The 15,579-nt window shown below is 42.0% G+C and overlaps 1 protein-coding gene across 1 annotated transcript; it reads left to right on the top strand.

Annotated features, from left to right (window-relative positions):
- The first annotated feature begins 482 nt into the window (after positions 1 to 482).
- Positions 483 to 1,944, top strand: hmx4 (H6 family homeobox 4). The gene is made up of 2 exons (XM_017710130.2): positions 483 to 785; positions 921 to 1,944. Exons 1-2 carry the CDS (start codon positions 599 to 601, stop codon positions 1,406 to 1,408), a joined length of 675 nt encoding a protein of 224 aa, XP_017565619.1. The 5' UTR covers positions 483 to 598; the 3' UTR covers positions 1,409 to 1,944.
- The last annotated feature ends 13,635 nt before the right edge of the window (positions 1,945 to 15,579 follow it).

Genomic DNA, 15,579 nt, shown 5'->3' with positions numbered 1-15,579 from the left:
TTTGTTTGTTTGTTTATTTGTTTTTTTTTTCTGGCTTCTATACAGTATTTACGACTGTGTTACAGGCATGAGACGTTAAAAAAATAAATCTGAGTTATAGTCTCTCACAACTTCACAGCATAAACAGGCCTCCTTGCCACGTATTAAGAACAGTCTCTCTGCAGACTGCGGCTGCCGTTTAATCGCTGCATCTAATCTCATAAACGGAGGAACACGGAACCAAGTCGACTCGATTTGTGAATGAATGCGTAAAAGAGTCGGACGAATCGTTCGATTCGTTTGAACGAGTGGCTCTAATGAATCGGTTCGTTAAAGTGAATCCATACCGAGCCGTCACTTGACGGTGGAAAGCCTCCACGCCCTCTTTCGTGATTGGCTGCGGAGCCGCGTTGTGGAGTGGCGTTAACCAATAGCGCGTCAGGGAAGCGCGTCGGTGGAGTAACGGCCGCTGTGGAGTCGGCTGCACTGCTCGTAGCGGAGCGATGGTGCTCGGAGGCGGCTGGCGGCGCTGACGATAGAGCGGAGGGAAAAAACACGCGCGGAGCTTAAAAACTCGACACAACACCGCGACACAATCTTCACGCTGCTATCGGAGAATATGAGCAAGGAGGACCCGCAATGTCGACCCGCATCGCTGAAGTTCACCATCGATAACATCCTCAACCTGAAGTCGAGCGGCGGAGCAGCTGACAGCTGCGGCTCGAAGGCGCCGCTCTGCCGCGGGGACTTCCCTCCCGAGCTCGCGAACCGGGATCCCGACAGCCGGTTACAGGACGCCGGGAGCGGTGAGTTACTCACAGAAACTGAGAATAAACACTGTAACCCCCTCACCTCCTCACTCCCTCATCCCCTCACCCCCTCACTCCCTCACCCCCTCACCCCCTCACTCCCACTGAATCTGTCCTCGACTTTCCCTCCAGAGCGAGTCCACGCAGACGGGGAAGCGCCGGCGGACGAGCCGCTGAGCAGCGCGGACGGAGGGTGCTCTCAGGACGGCAGCGCCAAGAAGAGCAAGCCGGCGGCCAAAAAGAAGACCCGCACCATCTTCTCCAAGCGCCAGATATTCCAACTGGAGTCCACCTTCGACATGAAGCGCTACCTGAGCAGCGCGGAGAGAGCCTGCCTCGCCAGCTCGCTGCAGCTCACCGAGACTCAGGTGAAAATCTGGTTTCAGAACCGGCGGAATAAGTTGAAACGGCAGCTGTCCACCGAGATGGACGGACCGAACGGGGACTTCGGCGACGGCGGGAAGGCGGTGACCTTCCCCGGCCTGTATAAAGAGAACAGCCTGCTGGGGAGGTGTTTGTTACCGATGCCGCTGCCGGTCGTTTACCCCGGAGGCAGCGCGCCCTATTTATGCCTCTCAAACGGCGCCAAGTACTTCGGTTTTTTCGAAGGAGACGTCTGACTTTCCTCACTGCCACCTTAAACAAACAAACAAACAAACAAACAAGCTCACCGCCTTCCGCTGACGGGACCACAAAAAAGGACGAAACACTCCGGTCCCGGTTACTCCTCCTCTCTTTTCTTATCCCGGTGAGATGAGGACACGTCCGCGGCGAGGAACGCGCTTCAATTTCTATGCAAAGTCGATGTTATTTATTATAAACTGTAACTATTTTGATATAACCGAACTATCATGTTTTATACTCTTTTGTGTGTATCAGACTGAGCAGCAGCCATCACGCACACTGCCAGTCATATTGGCCTCACGTGACAGACAACATAACACGAACGTTTACATTTATTATTATTATTATTATTATTATTATTATTATTATTATTATTATTAGGATGGATTCAGGTATTCTGGGTCATCAGTTAACTGGGGACACTCATTTATTCCAGCTGTTGTTATCCAGCATATCTCTGTTGTCTGAACAAAACCTCGTATCTCCAAAATAGCGACTTTACAGGAGGAGGAAAAAACCCACTTTACTTTCAATGTAAGTCAACGGAACCAGACGTCTTTCCAAGTCATTTTGGGCCGTTTCTCTTGGTCCGTTCACCATGAAATTCACACACAGCCTGAAGGGTGACAGGCATTTTCAAATGATGTGAAAAACTGAAAAACGACCAAACATGGAGGCGCGAGGTTTTTCTCCTGACAGCACTGCATTCCTTGCAAGTGAGCAGACGGAGATACTGTAAATAGACGATTTCAATTGCAAAAGTAGTTTTATATGGACATAAAATGAATTCAGGGCCGATGACGGGTCCCTTAATACCCAACACAGCAACACATAACGCCAGAAAGTCTGCGCGTTAATACCGGACGCGTCTTCTCTTCTGACTTGCTGTCCCACTTTACCTGAGTCCATCCTGCAGTTTCGCCAAAGACTGATCGTTGCATGCTTTTCTACGGCCTCGTACAGGCCCGTGTCCCCACTGAGCGCGATGAAACCATTTAAATGAATGTAACTATTACTCTGTTTTTGTTTACCGCATGTTTTATGTTCATCATTGACGTTTCTTGCCTGCGAAGTGTCTCCCCGTTAGGCCTCCTCTCACCTTTTATCGCGTGTCCTTATTAAAATGTCCTATTTTACACTCGACAGCGCCGCTTCTGTCTCCCGCGTTTCTGCCCTGCCCGGCTCGGTTTGGACTGGGTTTTTTCTGATTTTTACATTTATTTTATTTTTATTATTAGCGTTTGGAAGCTCGAGAGCTTTGTGAGGAATCTCCTTAATCCTAACCAGGTCTGAATTCGTGTTGATTGAACACGTGAGTGCGCTTAGCAGGGTTGGAGTTGACTGTGACAGGAAAGCTTAGGGAGGGAAGAAATCCCCTGAAAACAATCTACATTCCTGCGACAAAGCCTGTTATGGCACAGGGAAAAATTAGGCTGCAGATCTCACGAGAGAGAGAGAGAGAGAGAGAGAGAGAGAGAGAGATCACCAAACAGCAGACAGGAAAGCAGAAATCTAATGAACCAGTTAAACCCTGAATCAGATTCAGTTCACATCCACTCCACGGGGGGACATTAAGCTCCGATTTCAGCGGAGAGACAGTAAATATGTGCCGAATGAGAGGAGGCCACATTAGACAGACAGAGGTTTGTCGTTTTTATGGGTCATCATTTCAAGACACCTTTCCAAAGAATGCTCTGACAAGCTTTTAGCCAAAGGGCTCATCAGCTTGGGCTTAAAACCAGTTTTTCACTCGGGTCAACTTAGTTTAACTCTAGGTGGGATGGCTGTTAGGGGGCCAGATCATTCAGAAGAAGCAGTGAGAAAATCGGTTTATTATTATTATTATTATTATTATTATTATTATTATTATTATTATTATTGGTTTAGTATTATTATTATTAGTGGACAATAATAATATGGCATAAACATGTCATGATGTAAAAAGTTCTTATGATACAACATTTCGTTTCTCTTTTGTCTGATCAGTTGGAAAGAACTAGTAGTGCTATATTTTAAACAGACTATCAAAACAATGATTTTTATTCAGTACGGTGTCGAACTCAATTTTGGGACTAATTTTTCTCTTTATAATGAAACGTACAGTCAGTGAATATAAACACTTCACTGTACACTGTACTATATATATATATATATATATATATATATATATATATATATATATATATATATATATATATATATATATATATATATACATATATATATATATATATATATACTTATCATACTCAAACACTGCACCAACAATATTCTGAATGTAGGAAAGGTGTAGTCGGCAGTTCAAACAGTTGTGTGTATTTATACACATACTTTTAGAAGTCTGGCCAAAATGCAGAATTCCCTCACTGGCACTTAATAAACAGATGCGCTACGAAGTGTCTGGAGGTTGAAAAACTTTGAGAGTGGGCATCTGATGTAGTTGAGTTCTGAGCACCAGGGGTCTGTGTGTGTGGGCCAGTGGAGAGGGCCGTTTATCAAACAGGTGACGTCTCTTCACTGTTACCACATACAAAGGAAAGCCTTTAAAAAGTACATTATAAACAAATGACTTATGTTACATTGTACATACATTATGTTGTAAATTCATTATAAGCACATTCAGCCAGGATGGAAACACGTTTTAAATTTTATATAATTATAGAACTTATTCTACAGCACATATAGGACCGTAGTTAGTTTTTATTAGATATATTCACTTACAGGGGCACCCCACCAATTTTTCTGAATTTCTTCAGCATTGAAATTTAGATGTAAACACAGTCCTTCAGAGCGGTTTGGTGTGAAACGTTCCATTCTAGAGAAACTTACAGAATCTGAATTCTTCACAGTGGTGGTGATAGGAACCAGAAGTGAAATGGCTATGAATACGTTGCCTGAGATATTGTTTTACTATCGTTTTAAAATATGCTTTTATCCTCAGACTTATTTTCTCTCGTTCATTCGTGGTGGAGGGGTACATGCAGGGTGGCGTGAGGAAAAGTAGCCCCCAGAGAAAACTTTTCCATTCACCCGCTGTTTCACCATCATGAGCATTTCATGTGATGATACAAGACACACGTAGGTTTACTGGTGGTTTGGGATAGAAAATAAAAAAGCTGTTTGTGTTGGAAACATTGCGACGCCGGGTTCCTATCACCACCACTGTTAGGAAATCAGAACCAGTAAGTTAGTCTATAACCACGTCATATCAAAACGCTCTGATTGACTTTGGTTACATTTCCATGGCTGAATTATTTAGAAACTTTGGAAAATAGGTGGAATTCCCCTTCAATGCTCATATCCACAGAGACATACGAACTTCATTGTCATTCAAATTAACACCATACAGAACGACATTTCGGCTGTGAGAGCAGTCCATGGTGGGGGTGGGTCTCTGTTTATGTTCTGAGCTCTGGTCAGCCAGCGACTTGTCACAGTGTCCTGTATTGGAGGAAGTGAAGTCCCAATAATTCTCCCCGCCGTCCTAACCACCCTCTGCAGGGACTTCCAGTCAGAGGCGCTGCAGGCTCCTGCCCAGACAGAGATGCACCTGGTCAGTATGTTCTCTACAGTGCCTCTGTAGAAGGTGGTGAGAATCGGAGGGGGGAGGTGTGCTGATGAAGGAAGAACTGAGACAAGCAGGCATCTCTAGCTGCTTAGGCCCATTTGCTTAGCACCACCATCCACTGTCCTGTGACCTGCACGAATGCTTACAGTGGCATGAAGTCATCACACTAGGGATGTTGACACAAACAGGCCAATGGGGTGTCCCATCAGCCATCAGCGTGCCACATCACCCTCCACTTACTGTGAATCTCACTCTTCGTTTGAGCAATGCACCTACTGTACGAGATATATTAGTGTTAAAGCTTTGTTTAATTTAAGCCTAACAGCTTGGCTCTGATGTAATATTTATAACTCAGACCAAGAGCAATGAGAGATGATGTCCAACTACTACAATGCAGTCTCAGTGCTACAACATGTAGATAAGCCTGTATAAACTTTTAAAGTAGGTCCAGTTTGCTAAAACTATTAAAATGTTTCTATCTGGCTTATTAATCAAAGTGGTACTGCTGCACCATCTGATGATAATGATTATTCCTTAGAGCTTCAGGGAAAGCACGTCCAGTGCGGAATAAGGGGAACATAGGAGGATAATCCAGGCTTGTTAGTACAGAGCTGCTCTTACTGTTCTCTAAGCAGCTGTCGCCTTTTTATATCCAATAAGGATTGCCTTGCTCGGCCTTTCAATCCAATCAATCCATTCTGAGACCCATTAAAACACACTGCATATTCTCCCTGTACTGTTCCCGAAGCTCAAACTGCTCCAAAATGCTAGCGATTTGTATGATGATTTAACTTTGTACTAAAACGCTTATGAGCAATGTAATGAGCATAAAGTTCAATATAAATTTAAAGGTTAATTTGCATTGGGATTCGCTGCTTCAGCAATCACCGGCTTCCAATTAAAAAAAAAAAATCTGACACAAACTTATATAAACATTTATAAAGGCTTAATCCAACAAGCGTCAGCACTCATAACACTAAAGCAGCCTTTATGTCAAATTATGCCACCCTTCAGAAAAGTGGTACCAAAAAGGCAAAGGCACCATTTAAAGCTAATAAGTGCTGAAAAAATTAAAATAATAATTAAAGGGAAAAAAAGAGAAATAGATTTTTAATTTCTAGTATATCCGGAACAATACAGTTGGATTACTTTAATTTATTCAATAGTAAATTTAATTATAAGATTAAATAGTACATTGCTCTTACTTGCAAAACACTATAATTCTGTACCTTATGTTATGTTTTATTTCTCATTTATCTGGTCTTCATTAAGTCATACACAAAAGTTTGGGTGCCTCCAGTTGTTAATTTTCTAATTTCAAAGAAGTTGACCTCTACATTTTAATGTAAAACTACTGTTTATACATTGAATTTAATATATAGGGGAAAGAATCAAACACAAAATGTGGCCTGTGTAAAAATTATGGCATATTTAATATTACATATCGCTGCTGTCAGAAGAAAACCTTGTATCTCCAAACTGGTAACTTTACAGGAGAAGGAAAAAAAACGGCTTTACTTTTAATGGAAGTCAATGGAACCAGACGTCTTTCCAAGCAAATTTGGGTCGTTTCTTTTGGTCCAATCGTCATGAAACTTACAAACAATGTAAAGACCAACTGGCATAAAAACTGAAAAACGTCAAAAATGCAGCGATATGTATTACCAATGCATTAAAACCTGCACATAAATGGAAATTGTACACTAAAATGTGCTGAAAAATGTCAACTTTAAGTGTACCCTGTAAAGGATTTATCAACTTATTTTCACTCAGAAACTCAACAGAACATGAATTTAGACCAGGAGTATTCAAACCTTCTCATACAGGTGTATATATCTGTGCAAATAATATTATATTCTAGCTGTGGCCTTGCAAATAAATAGTACTGCAAATAAAATCAAAGTAACAAAGAAAGCAACCAATAAAATAAACTGTACATCTTTTTTTGGCTTAGAAGTTCTTCTAAACTGCATTAAAACAGATGTGGATGTGGATATAAGCACATCTTCAATCAGGGCACATTTTCATGGTCTTCCACAGTAACCCAAACCTTCTAGCCCTAAAAGAGTCGAAGTCGAGTTGTGATGTCCGCACACCTCCCGGATTGGGTTTCGGCCAGTTTGGACAGTGTGAGACAGAGATTTTGATTGGTGCTGAGGTGGTGGACTTGTCACGGTGACTCCATATTGGATTTCCAGCAACCTCCCATCTATCTCTGCACTACATCCCATTAATGCATGCGATCTGCTAATGGTGTGGCGGGGAGTGTGTGTACGTGTGTGTGTGTGTGTGTGCGTGTCGGGGGGACACCAGACTTCCTGTCTCTGTGAGAGAGCCACGTTTGAAAACAGAGAGAACACCTTCTGTCGTCCTGCACTTTGCTCCAAAACCACAAGGTTCAAATGACCCTCCGCCCTGTTCCAGGCCAGCACTCCTCACCAGCGCCCCCCTCTCTGACTCAGCCGACAGAAAGACGGAGAAAAAGCCATTAGAACCAGGGCCTGATCAAAGAGGCCACAATGCAAACATGCCATATGTACAGCTCCATGAGTATCAGTGACTGAAGGGGTAGTATGCATGTCCCTATACTGCTCTATTGATTGATGGCACTGTTAGCTATAGAACAAATGACAGTTTCGCATTTCATAAGTCACACTTTCGTGCCCCCTGCCCGCCTCACCAATCTCAGACTCACTCAGCAGTCTCCAATACCGAGAGACTGATGGACATAACTTACAGTGTGCTTTCAATGAAGGGTTATCAACATTTATTTTCCAGGCTGGGATTTTTAAAACCTTTTCAAATGTCAGAGTTAAGAGCCAGGATGACATTATGTACATTACATATTTTTATATTGAGAAAAGCAAAAATACTAAAAACTAAATAGCTGCAATGGAAACCACTTACGCAGTGGAAAATATTAGCTTTAAATGATCCAATTAAAGTGGAAATAAGCCAAGCTCAGCCAAACATTACGTATTTACATTAAAGCATAATTTTGCCATCAGTCACAAGCTCCTGGGTGTAAGTGTGTGTATGAGGGCGGGTGTGTGTGCGTTTGCAAGTGTGTCAGGGTGTTTGGATGCTGGAGATAGCATCTCCTAAAGTGGCCTCCCGCCAGCCACCGGAGACTCTCAAGTTTCCGAGAGCCCTGCTCGCAAACGCCCTGGCGACGGCAGCCCATAATACCCTCGAGCCTCGGAGGCAGACATGCTGTCTGCATGATTGACAGCTGATCCAGGAAGAGGTGTGTCTGACCAATTAGTGATAATTATCCACTCATACATTAAATCTAGCCAGGTTTCAGAGAAAATATATAATGTATATATCCTGTACATGCCAGCCTGAAGCTAATTACATACAGTACTGTGCAAAAGTCAGAGACCAGCCTTCTTTTACTCCCAGGCGAAACAGCTATTTTTAAAGTTATTCATTTTTCAGCGTTAGAAATATAATTAAAATATACTTAACAGAAAATGGCTCAATGGCTAAATATATCACAGTTTTCTAGGACTAAGGGTTTTTATATTCTGTCTTTATTGTAGCTCCTATTTTTTCGTAAGTACAGTCTTAGACGTTGGTTGCATTTTCTGCTTCTCATGATCCAAATAATTGTAAGGAGGAGCGAGGAGGTGGATGCATACGCTGAGATAAGCGAGGTTTATTTTGGGCAAATCCACTGCCAAAGCTGAAACGGTCCAAGTTCTAACAGCCAACACGGAGAGAATGCGGATCAGACATGACAAACAGAAACACAGAACCTCAAACAAGAATCAAACACTACAAAGAATATATACAGCACATCCAGCGCGATCAAACATACAAAGACCAGCAAAAACTAGGGGCAAACACAGGGCTTAAATAATCACAAGGATGACGAGGGACAGGTGGGAAACAGGTGAAACGAATCAGGGGCAGATCCAAGAAAACAAGGGGGCAGGACTGGTAACCAAAACAAACGCACATGGAAGATCAAAAGTAAACAAAAAGCACATGGGGGAGACTGGGAGGGGCCAATCGTGACAATCACAATTACCCATATAGATTAAACTTTATTCCACTCCAAGTCTCAAATATCTAGTTTCTATTTTTTTTTTTTTTTTTTTTTTACTTTTTCTCAATAATGGCTTTTTGACAGCTGTGCATCCTTACGCTCCATAGAGCCGAACTGTCATCTCACAGTGGAAGGATGGACACAAACACCTGTGGAGTTTGAAGCAAGAGTGGAGCTTGATTTTCTCCTCTCTTAAAGATAAAAGCTTCAAGTGCTGTTTATCTAATTCTCGCAGTTTTAGTTTTAGTTCTCTACCAAATCTTGCATGGTTAAGAATTGCATTTTCTCTGTATAGAGAATTCCTCAAGTGGATTATATCTAATTTCTTCAGAAATTTTTCTTACTATACAGACAAAAGTATTGGGACTTTTGGTGTTGGATGGTGTTGAGGTCAGGACTCTGTGTGGGCCAGTCAAGTTCTTCCACACCAAACTTACCCAGTCATGCCTTTATGGACCTTGCTTTGTGCACTGGGGCTCAGTCATGCTGGAACAGAAAAGGGCCTTCCCTTAACTGTTCCCACAAAGTTGGAGGCTTAGAATTATCCAAATTTATCTTGGTCTGCTAAAGCATTAAGATTCCCTTCACTGGAACTAAGGGTTCTAGGCCAACCCCTGAAAAACAACTTAATAGCATTATCCCTCCATTACCAAACTTTACAGCTGGTACAATGCAGTCAGGCAGGTAACATTCTCCTGCCATTTGCCAAACCCAGAATTGTGAGACTGCCAGATAGAGACGTTTGAATCGTCACTCCATAGAATATGTTTCCCATGCTGCAGAGTCCGGAGGTGGTGTGCTTTACACCACTCAATCAGACACTTAGCATTGGGTTTGGTGATGTAAGACTTGCATGCAGCTGCTTGGCCATGGAAACTCATGGCATGAAGCTCCCAGCACAGTTTTTGTGCTGATGTTAATGGCAGAGGAAGTTTAGTACTTTGCAGGTATTGCATCAGCAGAGCTTTGGCGCCCTTTATGCACTACGTGCCTCAGCACTTGGCAACCCCGCTCTGTAAATTTATGTGGTCTGACACTTCATGGCTGAGTTGCTGTGGTTCCTAAACTCTTCCACTTTTCAATAATACCAATCACAGTTGATCGTGGAATATCTAGGAGGCAAGAAATGTTGACAACTGACTCGTTGCAATTGTGGAATCGCATTATAGTACCTCACTCGAATTCAGTGAGCTCTTTAGAATGACTCTAATGTTTGTAATGACTCTAATGCCAGACTGCATGAATGGTGCTTGACTTTATACACCTGTGGCAATGGGACAGAATAAAGTACCTGAATTCAGTGCTTAAGAGGTCTGCCCATATAGTGTAGTATGGTCCAAAATATGAAGGATTTTAAATGGTTTGTTACTGATTATGTTCAGCCTTTGGATCCAAACCAGTTCAAACAGATGTACTTGGCAAATGACGCATCTGATATGTTTGTTTAGACGTGTGTGGGCATGCATCATAAAGTAAATGAAAACAAAACAACCTTTGTAGATTCCAAACTAGGGCAAATCTTCAGTAGTGACTACTTTTTACAATATTAAATTAAGTCTTTTATTTTGCATGAAACCTTTCACTATGTTACACACGTCATCGGCTGCTGTGAAGAATTGACTGACAATTTAAAAACAAAGTTTTGAAAAGTCTGAATGACTCATACAGTCGATCCATTTGGTAGGGTGTGTGTGTGTGTGTGTGTGTGTGTGTGTGTGTCAGGCTGAACAACCTGTCCTCCACCCCACGCCTTGTCAGAGCTCATCACTGCTTCCTGCTCACTGAATCCCAATTCTGCATACCACACACATCCACACACACCCTGAAACTTGTGTGTGTGAGAGGGTGTAAGTCAGCAGGTGTGTGGAAAGAGATTTTGTTTTATTATAGTTAAAGGCTGATATAGTAAAGCACATATTATGTTAAATAAAGTCTGTTGAGTGTGTGTGTATTTAATGTGTAAATGTAAACCTATTGTGTGTGTGCGTGTGTGTGTGTGTGTTGTTCTGCATGATTAAAAAAGGGGCCTCTGTAGCTTGGGGTCCACCCATTATTTTGACCTCCTGACCTTTCTCAGTCCTCTGACAGAGGTTGTTGTTATTGGAAACCAGACAGAGACAGGCCCAAGAGCTTAAAGGAGCTCAGAGATACAGAGAGGAACCAGCTTTAAAACTGACACGGAGGTGCAGAGCCATTATTGACTCGTCAATAAAATAAAAGGAAAATAAAATCAAATTGATTTTCTTCACTGCTCGAAGCTATTGTATAAAAACATTTTATTAAAAAAAAAGAAAATCACATTGATCACTGAAACATGATCACAGTAACTGTTAATGAGAACTGCATAGGCCTAACACACATATTCAAGCTGACTACTATTATTTTCCACAGTTGTTAGCTTTCCCAATCATATGTTTGCGTTGCAACAAACAGAATATGAATTTGGCATATTTTCATCTGTTGGCTTAAGTGAGGGACGTCCAATCTTGTCTCCAAAGCGCCAGAGTGGCTGCAGGTTTTCAGTCCCAAGAAGCAGAGGCACAACTGATCGACTGATCAGGTTGGTTGGAATGAAAACCTGTACCAATACCGACCCTTTGCAGATAAGATTGGACAGCCATGGCTTAAGATAAGTACATGTGAATATGTAAAAAGCAGAAAAGACATGTATTGAGACGTGTTATAGGTTTCATGAAAGAACAAAAGTTCAAACATCTGGTCCTATAACACCTTTAGGAAGCTCTCCTGAGTCACGCTTGTTTATCTGAGCATGAGCAGTTTCAAATGGGAGCTACTACATATTGACAGCTGGGAAACAAGTTAGCTAATCAGCCAATTTGTCCAATTTTTAGGGTTGTACTTTCACAGTTGCATACAATAAAAGGGCGTTTCTGTTCTACTGGTGTATTTTGCCTGTTTAGACCAGCGTGATAATCTGCCTGTAGGACAACTGAACAGTTAGACCAGTTAACCTCACAGTAAACCAATTAACCTCACATTATCCCCACAGCGTGGGTTTAAATTCACTTAACTATAATAAACAAATCACCATTTGGAGACTCAAACAGGAAACAATACTCATATCTCTAACTTAACTCTAACAGTCTTGATAACTTGCACTTGTTTCTCTTTCTTAATGTTCCACAAACAAAGGTTTACTGCCCTCAAATTATTTAATTGTATTATTTAAATAGGACAACTGATGAGTTCTGTGCTCTTCGGAGTCAAGTAAATTTTATAGACCTGGTAGAATGAACTACTGCTAAAAGGCAGTGGGACCAACAATAAGAGCCAATATCTTTTCAAAGAACTGAGAGGTCAGAAAACCTAACAAATGTATGTATGTGTGTGTGTGTGTGTGTGTGTGTGTCTGTGTGTGAGGGAGGGAGAGAGAGAGAGAGAGAGAGAGAGAGAGAGTAAATGAATGGACGCGCCTGAGGGCAAAATCATTAGCAAGAGTAGCAGAGAGGCCCAGATGTCAGTGTTTTGGACTAATTGAGGGGATTTGCCTGCTTTAAAAAACAATGAGGCATCATTTACATTTATCACCTATTAACAAATTGCATGACTAGAGCTTAAGTGAAACTGACTAATTGTGTATCTCTTGCTCTGCACCACAGCAATGCCACTTAATTCAAGGACTAAAGACACTGTTATGCCCATACCATCCCACTACAAACAGTCGCATCAAAGCACGATAAACGCTGCAAAACCGAGTCAATATCAGTTGATGAGATGTCAGGTTATATTTCCAACTACATTGCAAATGAACTGTTTCTGACTGCTACACTGGACAGATCAAAATAGATGATAAGCTTAATGAAAGTAATAAACTGAATGAAAACCATAATGAAATGAGGACATGTCACCAAGTGAGCATGTGTGTGCGACCTTTAGCGCATCCCTGAAGTGCCCAGTGGTCCAGGGGGACATTTGTAATAAGAACTCCATGACACAGCACATTACAACGTAAACAACATCCTATTCGTTAGGACGAGCAACTGGAGAAGTGAACAGGGCTTTTCAATACCCCCTAAAGAGTTTCAGATAGCTTATTGATCCACTAATTTAGTAGACTTCTGTGGTCGGGGCAGTGCATGGTGCTTAAGGAAATTGAATGGGGGTTAAGGGACAACAAGGAATCTTTAGAAATGGGACATGAAAGAGAGTGTGAGAGAGAGCATTTGTGTGTGTATGTCTGTATGTGTGTGTGTGTGTGTGTGTGTGTGTGTGTGTGTGTGTGTGTGTGTGTGTGTGAGAGAGAGAGAGACAGAGAGAGAGAGAGAGAGGGAGAGGGAGAGAGCATAAGTGTGTTTATGTTAGTTCGCGAAAGTAAGACACACTCGCAGAAGACAACTCACATACTTACACAGAAGTGGTTGATGGATATGAAGAATTGATGAGCGCGCTGTGCCATCAGAACAGCTCCATCAGCCGACACATCAACTTTCAGCTGCAGCCCTGATGAAACAGCTCAGCAGCAGACAGTGACTGGGTCTCCAACTCCAATATATGCTGCCAAAGTGAAACCTAGAAACTCCAGTGAGCTCACACACAAATAGACCACCCCCCTTCACACACACACACACACACACACACACACACACACACACTGTACTCTGAGCCGTCGCACCACTGCTGTCCGCTAGCCATTTAAAGCAGAGTGACAGAAAAGACCAAATCAATGATCCAAACATGGGGGTGCTGAAACCCGAGACTAATGGGGAATGAATTAGAGTGACCAGAGTGCGTGTGCATGTATGCGGGAGCGTGTGTGTACGAAGTACGGCCGAGAGGGATGAAACGTATCTGGGTGTAGACAGCAAGGAGCTCCTCTTCTAGAAGGTGGGGCGAAAAAAATAGAAAAAAAAGACACCCACTTGTCCATTCCTAATGGAAATCTATTGACAGGTCCAATCACTAAGTGAGTATTTGAGAATATTACACCACCACAGGTAGCAGAACCAAGTCTCTGGTGAGCGATTTGTGTGGATAGTCTCACTCTAAGCAGGAGATTTTATGTTGGTGTTTGTCTCTCTCTCTCTCTCTCTCTCTCTCTCTCTCTCTCTGTCTCTCTCTCTCTCTCTCTCTCTCTCTTTCTCTCTCTCTCTCTTTCTCTCTCTCTCTCTTTCTCTCTCTCTCTCTCTCTCTCTCTCTCTCTCTCATTATTCTGCCTTTCACACTTTCTATTCTCTGACCTTTCAATCTATGTCCTCTCACCCTCCACTTCTTCCTCCATCTCCTTCTCTCCTGGCCCTGCTAATTGATCAATAGTCTGCTTTTAGTAGCTCATTATCGCTTACATTAACACAGAGTGTGTGTGTGTGTGTGTGTGTGTCTGTGTGTGTGTGTGTGTGTGTGTGTGTGTGTGTGTGTGTAGGGACCTAACTGAGGCTCCTTAATTGATAAACAATGAACAAGGCCATAAACTGGTTTATATACAGCGGCAACTGCAACCATCTAAATGTTTACTAGCTCTTATAATAAAAAAACATTTAAAAGAGTGAAATAAAGAGCTTCAGCTATGATAACACAGTGAACATGAAACCACACAATGAACAGTAAACCAAACCAAATTAAGAAATGACTTTACTTACAGATCTTAAAGGACAAATCCACTGTATTGCAGCTTTTATCTTTTTCTCACAAAATACAGCGTCTCTGTGAAAACATAAAGGTAATGCAGTTTTGAGTACTGGAAGATTAAACAGTGGTGGAGAGCGGTAATGATAAAATGGCCTAAAAATTAACACTGATTTGCTTGTAGTGTTACAAAATGAATGTGAAACAACGTCACATTATCACAACAATAACCACAGCATAAATATTCAATAAAACTACATCATAAGTACCCTTATATTTATCAGCTGATACTTAAGGCTTCAGTACAGGTACCAGTATCACTATCAGAAAAGAAAAACAGGGTACTGTACTATTTACACTGTGGTATTACAGCTTTTCACCTGAAATAAACAAAGCGATTCTAAAACAGTGATAAAATATTCTGTTACCACTTAACCTTGAGTAAAGATCCAGTGCATATACAGTATCAAGGCTGGATCTGTATGTGGAAATCACTGCACTAAACAGATGGATGAAGCCATTAAAATGACAGCAAGTTTACAGTCACCAAAATAAGTAACATTACCGCATTACGAAAGCTATGAAAGAAAAACTAAACTAATAACGTTATGTCACATTGACAAACGCCCACACAGACAGAGCAGATAACCTGTGGGATCTGTACATCAGCTTGCCATGGCTTGTACTCTGGGCGCTGATGCAGAAGTGATGGCCAAAGCAAATGTACGTGTAGCAAAGGTGACCTAAATGCTGGAGCAACGACAGGCAGCAGAAAAAGGCCCTAGAGACCCCACACTCTGCACACAGTCACCATCCAACACACACACACGCACACACACACACACACACACACAGGCTGACCAAAAATCAGCTCAAACACAGCTACTAAGCAGAACTGTGGACAATTTTCACCATCTGCTGCTCAAGCACACTGACCTACAATCAGCTCAAAGAGACATCAT

This window comes from Pygocentrus nattereri, chromosome 5 (genome assembly GCF_015220715.1).
Source record: "Pygocentrus nattereri isolate fPygNat1 chromosome 5, fPygNat1.pri, whole genome shotgun sequence".
NCBI lineage: Eukaryota > Metazoa > Chordata > Actinopteri > Characiformes > Serrasalmidae > Pygocentrus > Pygocentrus nattereri.
Note: the sequence above shows the minus strand (reverse complement) of the source record. Positions and strands in the feature narration are given on the sequence as shown.

Coding starts and splice junctions, on each gene's coding strand:
- hmx4 (XM_017710130.2), top strand. CDS start 599: ATGAGCAAGGAGGACCCGCAATGTCGACCCGCATCGCTGAAGTTCACC. Junction 786..920: donor GTTACAGGACGCCGGGAGCG/GTGAGTTACTCA, acceptor CTTTCCCTCCAG/AGCGAGTCCACGCAGACGGG.